The sequence below is a fragment of the Chiloscyllium plagiosum genome, unplaced genomic scaffold (genome assembly GCF_037043375.1).
Source record: "Chiloscyllium plagiosum isolate Xiang-an unplaced genomic scaffold, Cpla_swu_hap1 HiC_scaffold_1, whole genome shotgun sequence".
Taxonomy (NCBI): Eukaryota; Metazoa; Chordata; class Chondrichthyes; order Orectolobiformes; family Hemiscylliidae; genus Chiloscyllium; species Chiloscyllium plagiosum.
In genome coordinates this window covers 72,422,096-72,435,298 of record NW_028270139.1, presented here as the reverse complement: position 1 = coordinate 72,435,298, position 13,203 = coordinate 72,422,096, and the positions used below count along the sequence as shown (strand labels likewise).

Sequence of the window (13,203 nt, the reverse complement as noted above, 5' to 3'; positions counted from 1 at the left end):
GTCCCCCGTTCCCCCATCCCCACCGCCCCCCCCCCCCCACCTTACTAGTTTAAATCCTCCCGAGCAGCTCTAGCAATTCTCCCTGACAGTATATTAGTCTCCTTCCAATTCAGGTGCAATCTGTCCCTCTTGTACAGGTCACTTTTACCCCAGAAGAGATTCCAATGATCCAAAAATGTGAATCCTTCTCCCCTGCAGCAGCTCCTCATCCATGCATTCATCTGCTCTATCCTCGTAGTCCTGCCCTCACTAGCTCATAGCACCAAGAGTAATCCAGATATTACTACTCTCAAGGATCACCCTTTCATATTCCCACCTAACTTTCTGTAATCTCCCTTCAGAATCTCAACCTTTTCCCTTCCTATGTCATTGGTTCCGATGTGGACGATGATCTCCTGCTGGCCCCTCTCTCCCTTGAGAACATTCTGCACCCTCTCTGAGACATCCTTGATCCTGGCACCAGGGAAGCAACAGACCATTCTGATTTTTCGCTGCTGGCCACAGAAACATCTGTCTGTACCTCTGACCAGAGACTTCCCTAACACAATTGATCTCTTGGAACCCGATGTACCCCTCATTGCATTAGAGCCAGTCTTGATACCAGAAACTTGGCTGTTTGTGCTACATTCCTCTGAGAATTCATCACCCCCCTACATTTACCAAAATAGCATACTTGTTTGAAATGGGGATAGCCACAGAAGACTCCTGCACTACCTGCCTACCTCTCTTACCTTTCCTGGAGTTAACCCATCTTTGTGACTGTATCTGCAACTTTTCTACCTTCCCATAACTGCTATCCATCACATCCCCTTGCTCTTGTAAATTCCTCATTGCATCTAACTGTCTCTCCAACCGATCCATTCAATCTGATAGGATTCATAACCAAGGGCATTTATTGCAGATATAATTTTCAGTATCACCATAAACTCTCCCTAAACTCCCACATCTGACAAGAAGAGCATCTCATTCTACTAAAAGCCATTTTTGCTTCTTCCAATCTATAGACCCAGAAAATAGCACTGTCTTATTCCTCTACAGAACACTGCTCCAGGCTAACTTAATACTTACGGCTTACGTTTTTAAGTTTAATCAAGAAACATGTCTCAATAAAACATATAATCAAGTAAGAACCCACTCTACTCACTACTGCAGACTTACTGTAAGGCCACGCTTAAAATATCCACTTATCTGTCTCTGTGCTGTGACCTCTCCCAAACAGCTTCCTCCAAGATCAGTTGTGAATTTCACTGTTTATTAATTTTTCCAGACGCACTCCGATGTCCAACGATATATGAATTCAAACAGCAAAGGCAGTAACTGTGCAGGTTCACTGCTGTGTCAGTTAGCAGTGTTATCCCTTCTTTGCAAATGCCAATGGTCAGTGCTTATATATTTGAAAACAAAAGACTCATGAAGACAAGCAATAAGGATAGTGAATTTGCTCATGGATTGGCCAGACTTCAAGCATAATTCCAATTCCAGCCATTTCTGGGATTTTCTAGCAATCAAAGCTCCCCCAACCCCAGGAAAAGCAAAGGTGTCAGAAAGCCCTGCCAAGAGCAGGGTTCCTTTCTGCCAGGGACACTCGCTACCAGCTTTGTTGAAGTTTGGCATTGTATTGGTGTTTGGAATACCAAATAAGTTGAAGAAGCAGTCTAGATTCCCCAAGGACTGTTTGATATTTTTTGGAACAGAAAATTACAATTTCTTTCCAATGCACAAAGGTTTGGAAGAGGCTCCATAGGATTCAGGTTAATGCCTGGGCAATTAACCCCAAGAAAATATGCCCCACCGTGGATTTGTTAGCTGCATGAATCCAAGTATCCCAAGTATCTGGTGACACTCTGTGTACTTCTGGGGTTACAGCATTAGAGCACTTGAGAGGAATTATGACTAACTATCAGGATTTCAGCCAATGAGTTTTCAGAATCCATTGTCCTTTTGCCCATGGTTGTTTCTGTTTCTGTGCAGTCTGTGATTCTTCTCTCTGTCTCTGTTGTTTGCTGTAGGTGTAAAGTTTTGCATTACAAAGCATAGGAATGGAATCACATCTTGAAAATTATAGTGTTGTCTTAGTTCTGCTGGTGTTTTTTATCTGTCCTCAGCTGTGTGTATCTTTCTGTTTTTTTTTACTGTTTGATTATGCGAGTGTAAGAGTTGAGAGTTGGAAGGCCAGTAGAGGGCAGTCTGATGTCAGAGAGAAGGGCACATCAGAAGAGAGAGGGTCAAAGGTGTCATGGGGGATAATCAGATCCATTTCGTTTCAAGTATTGCAGTAAAAATGATTGATAGAAGAGGAGACAAACTGAAGGTGATACTTTACACAAGACAATAGAAGCTGATGAGAAAAGAATGGTTTTCCAATCAAGAGCAGTGTTGTCGTCACAGAAGGAAAAGCTAGGATGGTCAGCTGTAAGACTGAGATTGCAGGGCTAGGACATTGTGGAGGTTGGTCAAAGGATAGTAGGAACAGCGCACTGATGCAGCAGATCTCAGAATATGGTATCCTGACATGATGGAGAAAGCAGAAGATTGGTAAAAGTGTTTAATTGATTATCAGGAATTGAGGGTGTCTGTTGGTTGTTCCAGCAGCACTGGGCCTAGTATAAGGTTAAATTACTAAAAGCAGCAGCGTGAGGCAGAGAAGGTTGAGAAAGGTAGGACCTTTCTCAAGGTAGGACCTCACCAACTGAAGTGGCTGAAGGCCTGAATCTAGACTGTGACAGATAACTGTTTACATTGTAAGTTCCAAGATTAATGCTTACGTTGGCAGTTTGCATTGAAAGTTTAAAAGTAACATTAAAATCGGTTTGATAACAGAAAGTTGATATATAGACTTTGATAATAATTTAATCAGCTGAAACAAAAACCAGGAAAGTTAGTTGGTACATAAGAATATAATTCTTTTTCTCCTTGTAGCCGTGAAAATGCAGCTGTCTGGAACGTTGTTTTTGGTATCAACAATCTGGACCATCCGTCTGAATCTACGCAGACTCGGAAAGTGAACCGGATTATCTTACACCCCCGCTATAACAGAGCGTTTGTTGATTATGACATCAGTGTGGTGGAGTTACATGAAGAAATCATCGAGACCAGTTATGTCCGACCTGTCTGTCTACCCAGAAAGAATCAAGTAGCAGAACCAGATACTTACTGCTTCATAACAGGTTGGGGGCACACTGGCAACAGAGGTAAGAAAGGCCAATGGCAAATAATCCGTTGATCACATTGTAAATTTGGAACAGCTGGTAATAATCTGGCCATGAATTCAGCAGGATGTTTAAGCCTATGACAGTGCAGCAATTATTCCAGACTAACAGCATAGTACTGAAAAGCTACAGCGTAAGAGCTGCCATAATGGAAGCACCTCCTCCAGTGGTTCCCAGTCTTTAACCAATTCGATTCACTCCAACTGATATCATAAAACGGTTGGAGGCACTGGATACTGCAAAGACTTTCAGCCCTGATAGCATTCTGGTAATAGTATTGAAGAGTTGTGTTCCAAAACTTGCTGCTCCCCTAGTGAATGTGTTCCATTACAGTCATTACACTAGCATCTACCTGACAATGTGGAAAATTGCCCAGGTTATGTCCTGTACATAAAAAGCAGGACAAATCCAACCCAACTGATTACTGATGATCAAGAGTTGACTGATGGGATGGTAAAGTGTTGGAAGGTGTCACCAGCAATGCTCTGTCAAGCAGCACCTGCTCAGCAATAACCTGCTCAGTGTTGCCCAGTTTGGGTTCCACCAGGGCCACACAGTTCCTGACCTCATTACAACCTTGGTCCCAACAGGGACAAGAGAGCTGAGGGGAGGTGACAGTGACTGTCCTTTACATCAAGGCCACATACAATTGTGTGGGGTATCAAGGAGCCCAGCAACACGGGAATCATTGGGAATACAGGGGCAAACTCTCTACTGTTTGGAATCATAGTCTGACATGTACGAAGATGGTTGTGGTAGTTGGTGGTCAGTCATCTCAGCTCCAGGACATCTCTGCATGAGTTCCTCAGGGTAGTGTCCTAGGCTCAACCATCTTCGGCTGCTTCATCAATGACTTTCCCTCCATCATAAGGCCAGAATGGGGATGTTCATCTATGACTGCACAATGTTCAGCACCATTCACAATTCCTCTGATACTGAAGCAGTCCATGTTCAAATGCAACAAGATCTGGTCAATATCCAGGCTTGGACTGACTACTGGCAAGTAACATTCACGCCACACAAATGCTAGGCTATGATCATAACCACTAAGAGACAATCTAACCACCACCCTTCACATTTAGTGGTGTTACCATCGCTGAATTCCCTACTATCAATATCCTGGGGGTTACCATTAACTAGAAACTCAACTGGACTCACCACATAAACACAGTGGCTACAAGAGCAGGTCGGAGGCGGGGAATACTGTGGTGAGTTACTCACCTCCTGATTCCCCAAAGTGTCTCCATCATCTGCAAGGCACAAGTCAGGAGTGTAATGGAATACTCCCCACTTGCTTGGATGAGTGCAGCTCCAACACACAAGAAGCTTGACACCATCCAGGACAAAGAAACCCACTTGACTGGCACTTAATGCACAAGCATCCACTCCCTCCACCAGCAATGTTCAGGAGCAGCAGTGTGTACTAACTACAAAATGCACTGCAGAAATTCACCAAAGATCCTTAGGCAGTACCTTCCAAACCCAAGAACACTTCCATCTAGAAGGACAAGGGTAGCAGATACATGGGAACACCCCCTCCAAGCCACTCACCATCCTATCCTAGAAATACATCACCATTCCTTCACTGTCACTGGGTTAAAATCTTGGAATTCTCTTCCTAATGGCATTGTGGGTCAACCCACAGCAGGTGGACTGCAGCTGTTTAAGAAGGCAGTTCACCTTCTCAAGGGCAACTACCGACAGGCAATAAATGCTGACCAGTCAGCGACACCCATATCCCTGAAAAATGATTTTTAAAAATTACAATCATTGATGCTGGCTTTACATTCCAGATTAACCATTGGAACTTAAGTTTTGTCATGGTGGGTTTTGAACTCATGGCCTAGGACAAGAGGGCAGAGCCTCAAAATTAGGGGGAATGGATTTAGGACTGAATTGAGGAGGAACTTCTTCATGCAGAGGGTTGTGAATCTGTGGAATTCTCTGCCCAGTGCAATAGGCTCCCTCATTGAATGTTTCTAAAACTAAATAGATAATTTTATGAAAAGTAAAGGAATTAAGGGTTAAATAGTGAGAGAGCAGGTAAGTGGAGCTAAGGCCAAGAAAAGATCAGCCATGATCTTATTGAATGGCAGAGCGGGCTTGAAGGGCCAGATGGCCTACTCCTGCTCTTAGTTCTTATGGTTCTTAAGGTAATGGTTCTAATTAACTGTATATGTCTTGACCTGGGTTTGTCATACCAAAATGTATTTATCTAAATGAAACTCTATCTGCTATTCCTCAGCCCTCTGGTTTGGTTGATCAAGATCTCATTGTACTCTGAGATAACCTTCTTCACTGGCCACTATACCACCAATTTTAGCATGATCTGCTAACTTACTAACCGTAGCTCCTATATTCTCAACCAGATTGTTTACATAAATAATGAACAACGGTAGACCCAGAACCGATCCTTGCAGCACACTGCTGGTCACAGGCCTCCAGACTGCCTCCGAAGTTCGAGTAGAAGATGAGGAAAGTTATAAGAGAAACTCTGCTCCAATATGTCAGGAAAGCTGTGGCTTTTTAAAGTACATTTTTAAGTACAATTTTGCAGATAATTTATATTTACTCTAAACGTGGACATTGAACAAATTAAACACACACACTTTCAAAACTTTATGGCCAGAGTTTACAGGCAGAGTAAAATTCACATCATGAAAATGGATACTGCATACTACAATTCATTGTACATTGAGCTATGGTGACAAGATATCAATCTTGATGTTCTTTCAACTTTTATTCCAGTTCCATTCAAACTCCAGGAAGGGGAAGTCCGCATTCTCTCACCTGATCGTTGCCAGTCATACTTCGACACTAAAACAATTACTTCACGAATGTTATGTGCAGGCTATGAACCTGGAACAGTGGACTCTTGCATGGTAAGGGTGGAGGGAGGGTGTGTTAGGTTTAAAATAGTAATAACAGGAAATATTTCTAACTTATGCACCATATTTAGATTGATGTCAGACACAATGTAAACACAGGGTGAAAGTGAGATCTGCCGATGCTGGAGACTAGAGTCAAGAGTGTGACGTTGGAAAAGCACAGCAGGCCAGGCTGCATCTGAGGAGCAGGAGCAGGAAATGATGAAGGGCTTTTGTGTCATTTAGAGACGTCGATTTTCCTGCTCCTCGGATGCTGCCTGGCCAGCTGTGTTTTTCCAGTGCCACACTCTCGTCAATGTAAACAAATAATTGCTGAGTTGTGTGAAAGTTATTTAGCCTCATTAATGACATGCACGGACAATCAAGCCAGGGATTGGTAATTAGAATGACTATTTTGAATTTCTGTCATGTGGGGGCAGGGCGGGTGGGTGCAAAAGTAGCTTTTGCATCTATTTGTTAGGTTTAATTGATTCACCCATCTCTGTGAATAATAATGAAGCTAGCCTGACAGCAACATGTGCTACTGGTGGTAAATTGCCTACTTCACCTTTTATCCCTCCACATCATTATCATCACCTCCCATCCTCCTGGAATTGTTTCTTTTGAAAGCCCAAATCTCATTGCTGTGGAATTCTCTACAGAGTATTGTCAATGACAGCTATTAAGACCATAAAAAATAAGAACAGGATCAGGCCATTTGCCCCCTCAAGCCTGCTCCAACATTCAATAGGATCGTGACTGATCCAACATTCCTCATATCTACGTTCCCGGCTTCTCCCTGTAACCCTTGATTTCCAAACTGATCAAGAATCTATCTATCTCAGCCTTAATGGACTCTGCCCCAGAGCTCGCTGTGGCAAGGAGTTCCAAAGACACTTTACCCTCTGAGAGAAGAAACTCCTCCTCATCTCAGACTTAAATTGGCACCCCTTTATTCTGAGACTATGCACTCTCCCATGAGGGGAAACATTCTCTCAGCATTTACCCTGTCAAACCCCTTACAAATCCTCTACATTTCAATTAGATCACAGCTCATTCTTCTAAACCCGGTGTGTACAGTCCCAACCCTGATAAGCCTTTGTTTAAAAGACAATTCCTCCATGCCAGCAATCATCCTAGTGAACCTTCTCTAAAGTGCCTCCAACAAAATTATGTCTTTCTTTTAAGGGGACAAAAACTGCTCAAAGTGCTCCAGATGTAGTCTCACCAGCACCTTGGTAAGACTTCTCTACTTCTATATGCCAACCCCCTTGAATTAGGGCCAACATTCCATTAGCCTACCTGACTACTTACTTAGCCTGTGTTTCATGTACAATTACCTTAAAGTCTCATTATCTTGCAGATTTGTTAATTTTATCTCCATTTAAATAACATTATGTTCTTTTGCTTTCCCACTTTAGACACCATTTGCCAACATTTTGCCCATTTAATTAACCTATCAATATCTCTCTGTAAACTGTGTGTATCCCTCTCATAATCTGCTTTTCCACCAATTCTTTTTGTGTCTTCTGCAAATTTGTCTACAGTACATTCAGTTCCTTCCTCCAAGACATTAATACATTTGTAAACAGTTGTGGAGCTAGCGCTGATCCCTGTGGAACCTCAGATTATATAAAGGAAGCAAGAGGTCAAAGTGAACACAAGCCCCTTATAAAATGAATTTGAGGAGATAGTTTGGGGAACAAGAAAATGGCAGATGAGTTAAACAGATATTTTGTATCAGTCTTTCAGATGAAAACATCCCATTAATACTGAAAAATATGGGTGAAAAATTAAGTATCAACCCCAATCTAGAGAATTAGTATTTAAAAAAAAACAATGATGCTTAAGGCAGATAAGTCCCTTGACCCTAATGGCTTGCATCCTAAGATCCTAGAAGAGGTAGCTACAGAGATAGTGGATGCACAGGTTGTAATTTTCCAAAGATCACAGCAGGAACAACAGAGATGGGAGCAGCAGTAGGCAATTCAGCCCTTTAAGCCTGTTCTGACATTTAACATGATCATGGCTGATCTGATCATGGTCACAACTCCACTTTCCTGCTGGCTCCCCATTGCCCTTTATCCCACTTTTCATCAGAAACATATCTATTTCTTTCTTCAAGTTGTTGATTGATTCTGCCTCCACTGCACTCTGGGACAGTGAGTTCCACAGATTCACAATCCTCTGAGAGAAGTAGTTTCTCATCTCCCTCTATATCCGTGAACTCTTATTGGAGATTGTCTCACAAGGGAGAACATCTGTTCAATGTCCACCTTATAAATCCATTTTGGCATTTTATATCCCACAATAGATCCCCCCTTCATCTTCTGAACTCCAGCGAGTACAATCCCAAGCTATTCTGCAGCTTCTCAATATGATAGCCCTTTCACCCCTGGAATCAACCAGGTGCACCTCCTCTGAACTGCCTCCAGTGTTGTAAGTAATTGAGGTCCAAAAACTGAACCCTGCGGCGCTCCACTAGCTACATCCAGAGAAGGATCCATTTATCACGACCCTCTGCTGTCTGTCAATCAGCCAATCCTCTATCCAAGCCAATACTCTACTCTCTAAGCCAATACTTAAACTCTTGGGATCTCACCTTCTAGATCAGTCTTTTATGTGGCACCTTGCCAAACGCTTTTTAGAATTTGAGAGATATACCACATCCACCAGATCCCCATTATCTACCTTGATGATTACATCCTCAAAGAACTCCAGCAAGTTTGTCAAACATGATATGCCCATCATGAAAATGTGCTGAAACTCGTGAATTGAGCTTTGTTTTTCTAAGTGTTCAGTTATCTCCTCCTCAATGATTGACTCCAGCAACTTCCCACCAGAGATCAAAGTAACTGGTCTGTAGTTTCCCACTTTTTGCCTATCTCCTTTTTTGAATAAGGGTGTCTCATTAGCAAGTTTCCAATCCACTGGTATCTTCCCAGCATCCAAGGAATTTTGGAAAATCATAACTAATACATCTTCTAGCTCTGCTCCCACCTCCTTTAATACCCTAAGGTGCAGGCCATCTGGCTGCGGTGACTTATCTTTTTAATCCCATCGGTTTACTTAACACCTTCTCTCTAATCATTGTGATTTCCCCAAGTTCCTCTGTGGTAACCACAATTTTTGGAACAAAATTACTTTTTCACAGTGGAAGAGAGAGACAAGGCATTGGCTTAGTACCTCTGCCATGTCTGAGTTTTGCCTTATTAACTCTAGCAGTTCTTGGGAAGAAATTACTATCTTTCACTGTGAGACAGAGACAAAATATTGGTGTTGTGCCTCGGCCATCCTTGGATTCTGCAGAGGATCGGAAAACTTCAAATGTGACAACCCTACTCGGAAAGGGAGGCAAAAGTGATAACTTTATGCTGATTAGCAATAACATCTCTTGTTAGAAAAGTATTGGGATCAATAATTAAGAAAGTAATAGCAGAAAATTTGAAAAATCATAATCTACTCAAGCAGAGTCAGTATGGCTTCATGAAAGGAAAAGCACATCTGACTAATTTATTCAAGTTTTTCAAGGATGCCTGAACCAGAGTGGATAGAGGGGAACCACTAGGTGTGTTTTATTTGTACTTCCAGAAGGTGTTCAACAAGGTACCTCACAAAAGGTTACTTCATAAGATAAGAGCCCACTGTGCTGGAGGTAGTATGTTGGCATGCATAGAGAACTGGTTCATGGGTAGGAAACTGCAAATGGAGGTAAGGGATTCTTTCTCAGGTTGTTGACCCAAGACAGTGGGGTTCCACAGGGATTGTTTAGATTCCCTACAGCGTGGAAACAGGCCCTTCAGCTCAACCAGTCCACACCGACCCTCTGAAGAGTAATCCACCCAGACCCATTTCCCTCTGACTAATGCATCTAATACTATGGATAATTTAGCATGGCCAATTCACCTGAACTGCACATCTTTGGACTGTGGGAAGAAACTGGAGCACCCGGAGGAAACCCACGCAGACATGGGGAGAACGTGCAAACTCAGTCACCCGAGGCTGGAATCGAACCTGGGACTCTGGTGCTGTGAGGCAGCAGTGCTAACCACTGAGCCACCCTATATGAATGACTTGGAAGAATTAAGTACTTTAGGCTAATTTGCAGACAACACAAAAATAAGTGGAAAGCACGTTGTGAGAGGGCTGCAAACAGTTTACTGAGTTAAGTGGCTAGGTTAAGTGCACAAACAGTTGGCAGATCAAGTATAATATGGGAAAATGTGAAGATGTGCATTTTGGAAAGGAGAAAAAAGAGCAGTATTGTTTAACTGGAAATAAACTGCAGAAAGCTGTAACATAAAGATACAGGGGGTACTTGTACATGAAGCACACAAGGCTAGCATACAGGTGCAGTAGGTAATCAGGGACGCTAATGGAAAGTTGGCCGTTATTTCAAGGGAGTTAAAGTATGAGTGTAGTGAAGTCTTACACCAAATAAACGAGCTGCTGGTGAGACCACACCTGGAGTAATGTGAGCAGTTTTGGGCCCCTTATTTAAGGAAAATTACCATATCATTGGAGGCAGTTCCAGTAATTCACTGGGATGATCACTGTTGTGGAGGGATTATTTTATGAACAAAGGCTAAACAGGTTGGGGCTCCACTCACTGGAGTGTAGAAGAACGAGAAGTGATCTCATTGAAACATATAGGATTCATAAGCAGCTTGCAAGGTAAATGCTGAGTCTAGGATCATAGGGCCGAGTCTCAGAATAAAAGGGTGCCAATTTAAGACTGAGATGAAGAAGTTCTTCTCTGAGAGAGGTTTTGGAACACATTGCCACAGAGAGTTGGAGAGCAGTGTTACTGTGTATATTTAAGGCTGAGATAGATAAATCTTTGCTCAGTAAAGGAATTGAGAATTATGGGGAAAAGGCAAAAAAGTAAATGTGAGTTAAGTGGAAATGGCTATGATTCTATTGAATGGTAGAGGTGGTTGGGAGGGCCAAGTGGCCTATCTCCTGTTCCTATTTCTTATGATCTTATTCAAGTCAAATGGTGGAAAGTGAGATTGGGTTGTATAGGTGCATGATCATCAATGTGGACATGATGTGCTATCCTGTGAAACTCTAGAACTCTATTAGTTTTAATTTTAATTCTATTAGAATTGTTTAAACTAAATGAAGTGCAAGTGCTTTTGTTTGTCCAAAATATTAAATTCCATTGTCATTATTGTCTCTGATCATCAGGGTGACAGTGGAGGACCTCTGGTTTGTGAACAACCTGGCAAGAGATGGACATTATTTGGTTTAACCTCTTGGGGATCAGTGTGCTTCACGAAACTCATTGGACCTGGTGTTTACAGCAATGTAACTCATTTTGTTGAATGGATTGAAAGGCAAATCTACATCCATACATTTTTATAAATGCATCAAATGCCAGTGAACAGCATCGGAATTTAAACCTCAAATAGCAGAAACCTCAAGAAGCAGAAATGTGGCAGCTCTCAAAGACTGCAAAATTATCTACATGATCATTCCCCTTAGCAAGCACCACATCTCCCATCCCCATTCACTGAGTGTTCAACAATGTTATTCATAAGGAATAACCACACCAAACTGCTCTCAAAGTGATGGTTTCAAATCTCTGGGTTGTTATGGGAACAATTGTTTTTAAAATGTCACTAAATAAACTCCATATTTCTGAGAAATGCTTATCCTAGTACATAATGCACCTATCAACCACTGCTCCCTTTTGAAATTTTGCAGCACATACATTCCAAAGTTTTACAAGCATGGAAAGACATGAATAGATTCTTCTGGAAAGTGAGGTCAGCATTTGTTGTTCAGTTGTTTGTGGACAGAATTTTTTTGCTACCTCTAACTTGAGTATTTGAGAAAGCTGCTTCTGCATTCTCCATGACACTGCCCCACACTGAGGATGCTGATGAGAGAAAAATTTATTTCACATTTTACAGAACTATTTCTAGGATGGGTTTATGTTGCATCAGTGTGTAACTGTGAGCAAATGTATTGGAGTTCTAGATGCATTTCTACATGAAGTCAGTGTAAAGCTTTTCTTATAATTATTCCTTGATAACTGTGTACAATATTTCTAATATGTTGACATCAAATGCAGTTAGTATCTTATATACTGATTATTTAACTGGAATACTAGTTAAAAAGAAAATACCAGCAGTAGGCATTCTCTTCCCTAAAAGTTTTAGTTGCCAACTTATGTGATTTGGAAAGAAGTGTTCAATTGTAGCCTAATATAATAAATTTTAAGAAATGAGAAAGATTTGATTTTGTAGCTTGAACTGAGTGATCATATATTGTAATTGCCTTGACCTAATGCTATATACATAGAAGTTCTATTCCGTTTCAAAGTAGGAAGCAACTATCCAAAAAGTGAATAATGTGCACTTCTCTTGAATCTGTGATCTAATTTCATTACCACATAACTGACCAAGAGTAGAAGTGTCTTGTGATTTTTTAAATGAAATTTCAATGAAAAATAAATTTGAGCATTCTGTATACAGGGTCACTGTTCTAATTCTAAGTATGGACTTTGTTCATTATATTAGCATTTCAAACTGCTCCTATCCATTGACCTTTGAGTGTCTCACTATTTTCAGTGTGAAGGATTTCCTGTGTAAAATGTGAATTTTCCTTCAATAAGGAAAACTCACATTTGGAAATCAGTTCAGTCTGCTACTTTATTCAGTAACAAGAATGAATTAAATTGGAGACTTATCACTTTTTTAAAATCCAGGGTCTCTCTCTCTGTGATGTCAGTATTCATCAAATGTGAAGTGAATAAATTGAACTTTGTTCCTGTTTTACTTTTTCTAAGCTACTGTAAGTGGTATTATTACTTATTACCACCTTTCAAACTAAAATTACTCTTATGCCAAAGTTTTGTTTCAGCTTGCTTTGTATTTACATTGGGTTTTTGTGTGGCAGCTTGCTATTCAAGTCTGAGAATAAATACTACACTGTGATAGCATTATACTGTTGAAAAGTGCCATGTACTTTGTTCCTGTATCATTTCTAAACAAAGACATTTGAGAAATGTCTGCAATGTTCAATGTAACATTCCATGTAAAGATGATACAATGCTTGTAATTTTATAAAATATTTTTATATTGCTTTTTCTATAGGTGCAGATTTCAACTTTCTGCTGT

General features: G+C 41.1%; 1 protein-coding gene across 2 annotated transcripts in view; it reads left to right on the top strand.

Annotated features, from left to right (window-relative positions):
* The window catches only part of corin (corin, serine peptidase), a 260,269-nt gene extending 247,994 nt beyond the window's left edge, over positions 1–12,275 (top strand). For both annotated transcript variants that reach the window (XM_087987873.1, XM_087987868.1), the window contains 3 exons: positions 2,920–3,191; positions 5,958–6,091; positions 11,267–12,275. In XM_087987873.1, coding sequence (XP_087843999.1) covers positions 2,920–3,191; positions 5,958–6,091; positions 11,267–11,443 — 583 coding nt within the window. In that variant the 3' untranslated portion in view covers positions 11,444–12,275. The remainder of the gene's footprint in view (positions 1–2,919; positions 3,192–5,957; positions 6,092–11,266) is intronic.
* Positions 12,276–13,203: the final 928 nt, after the last annotated feature.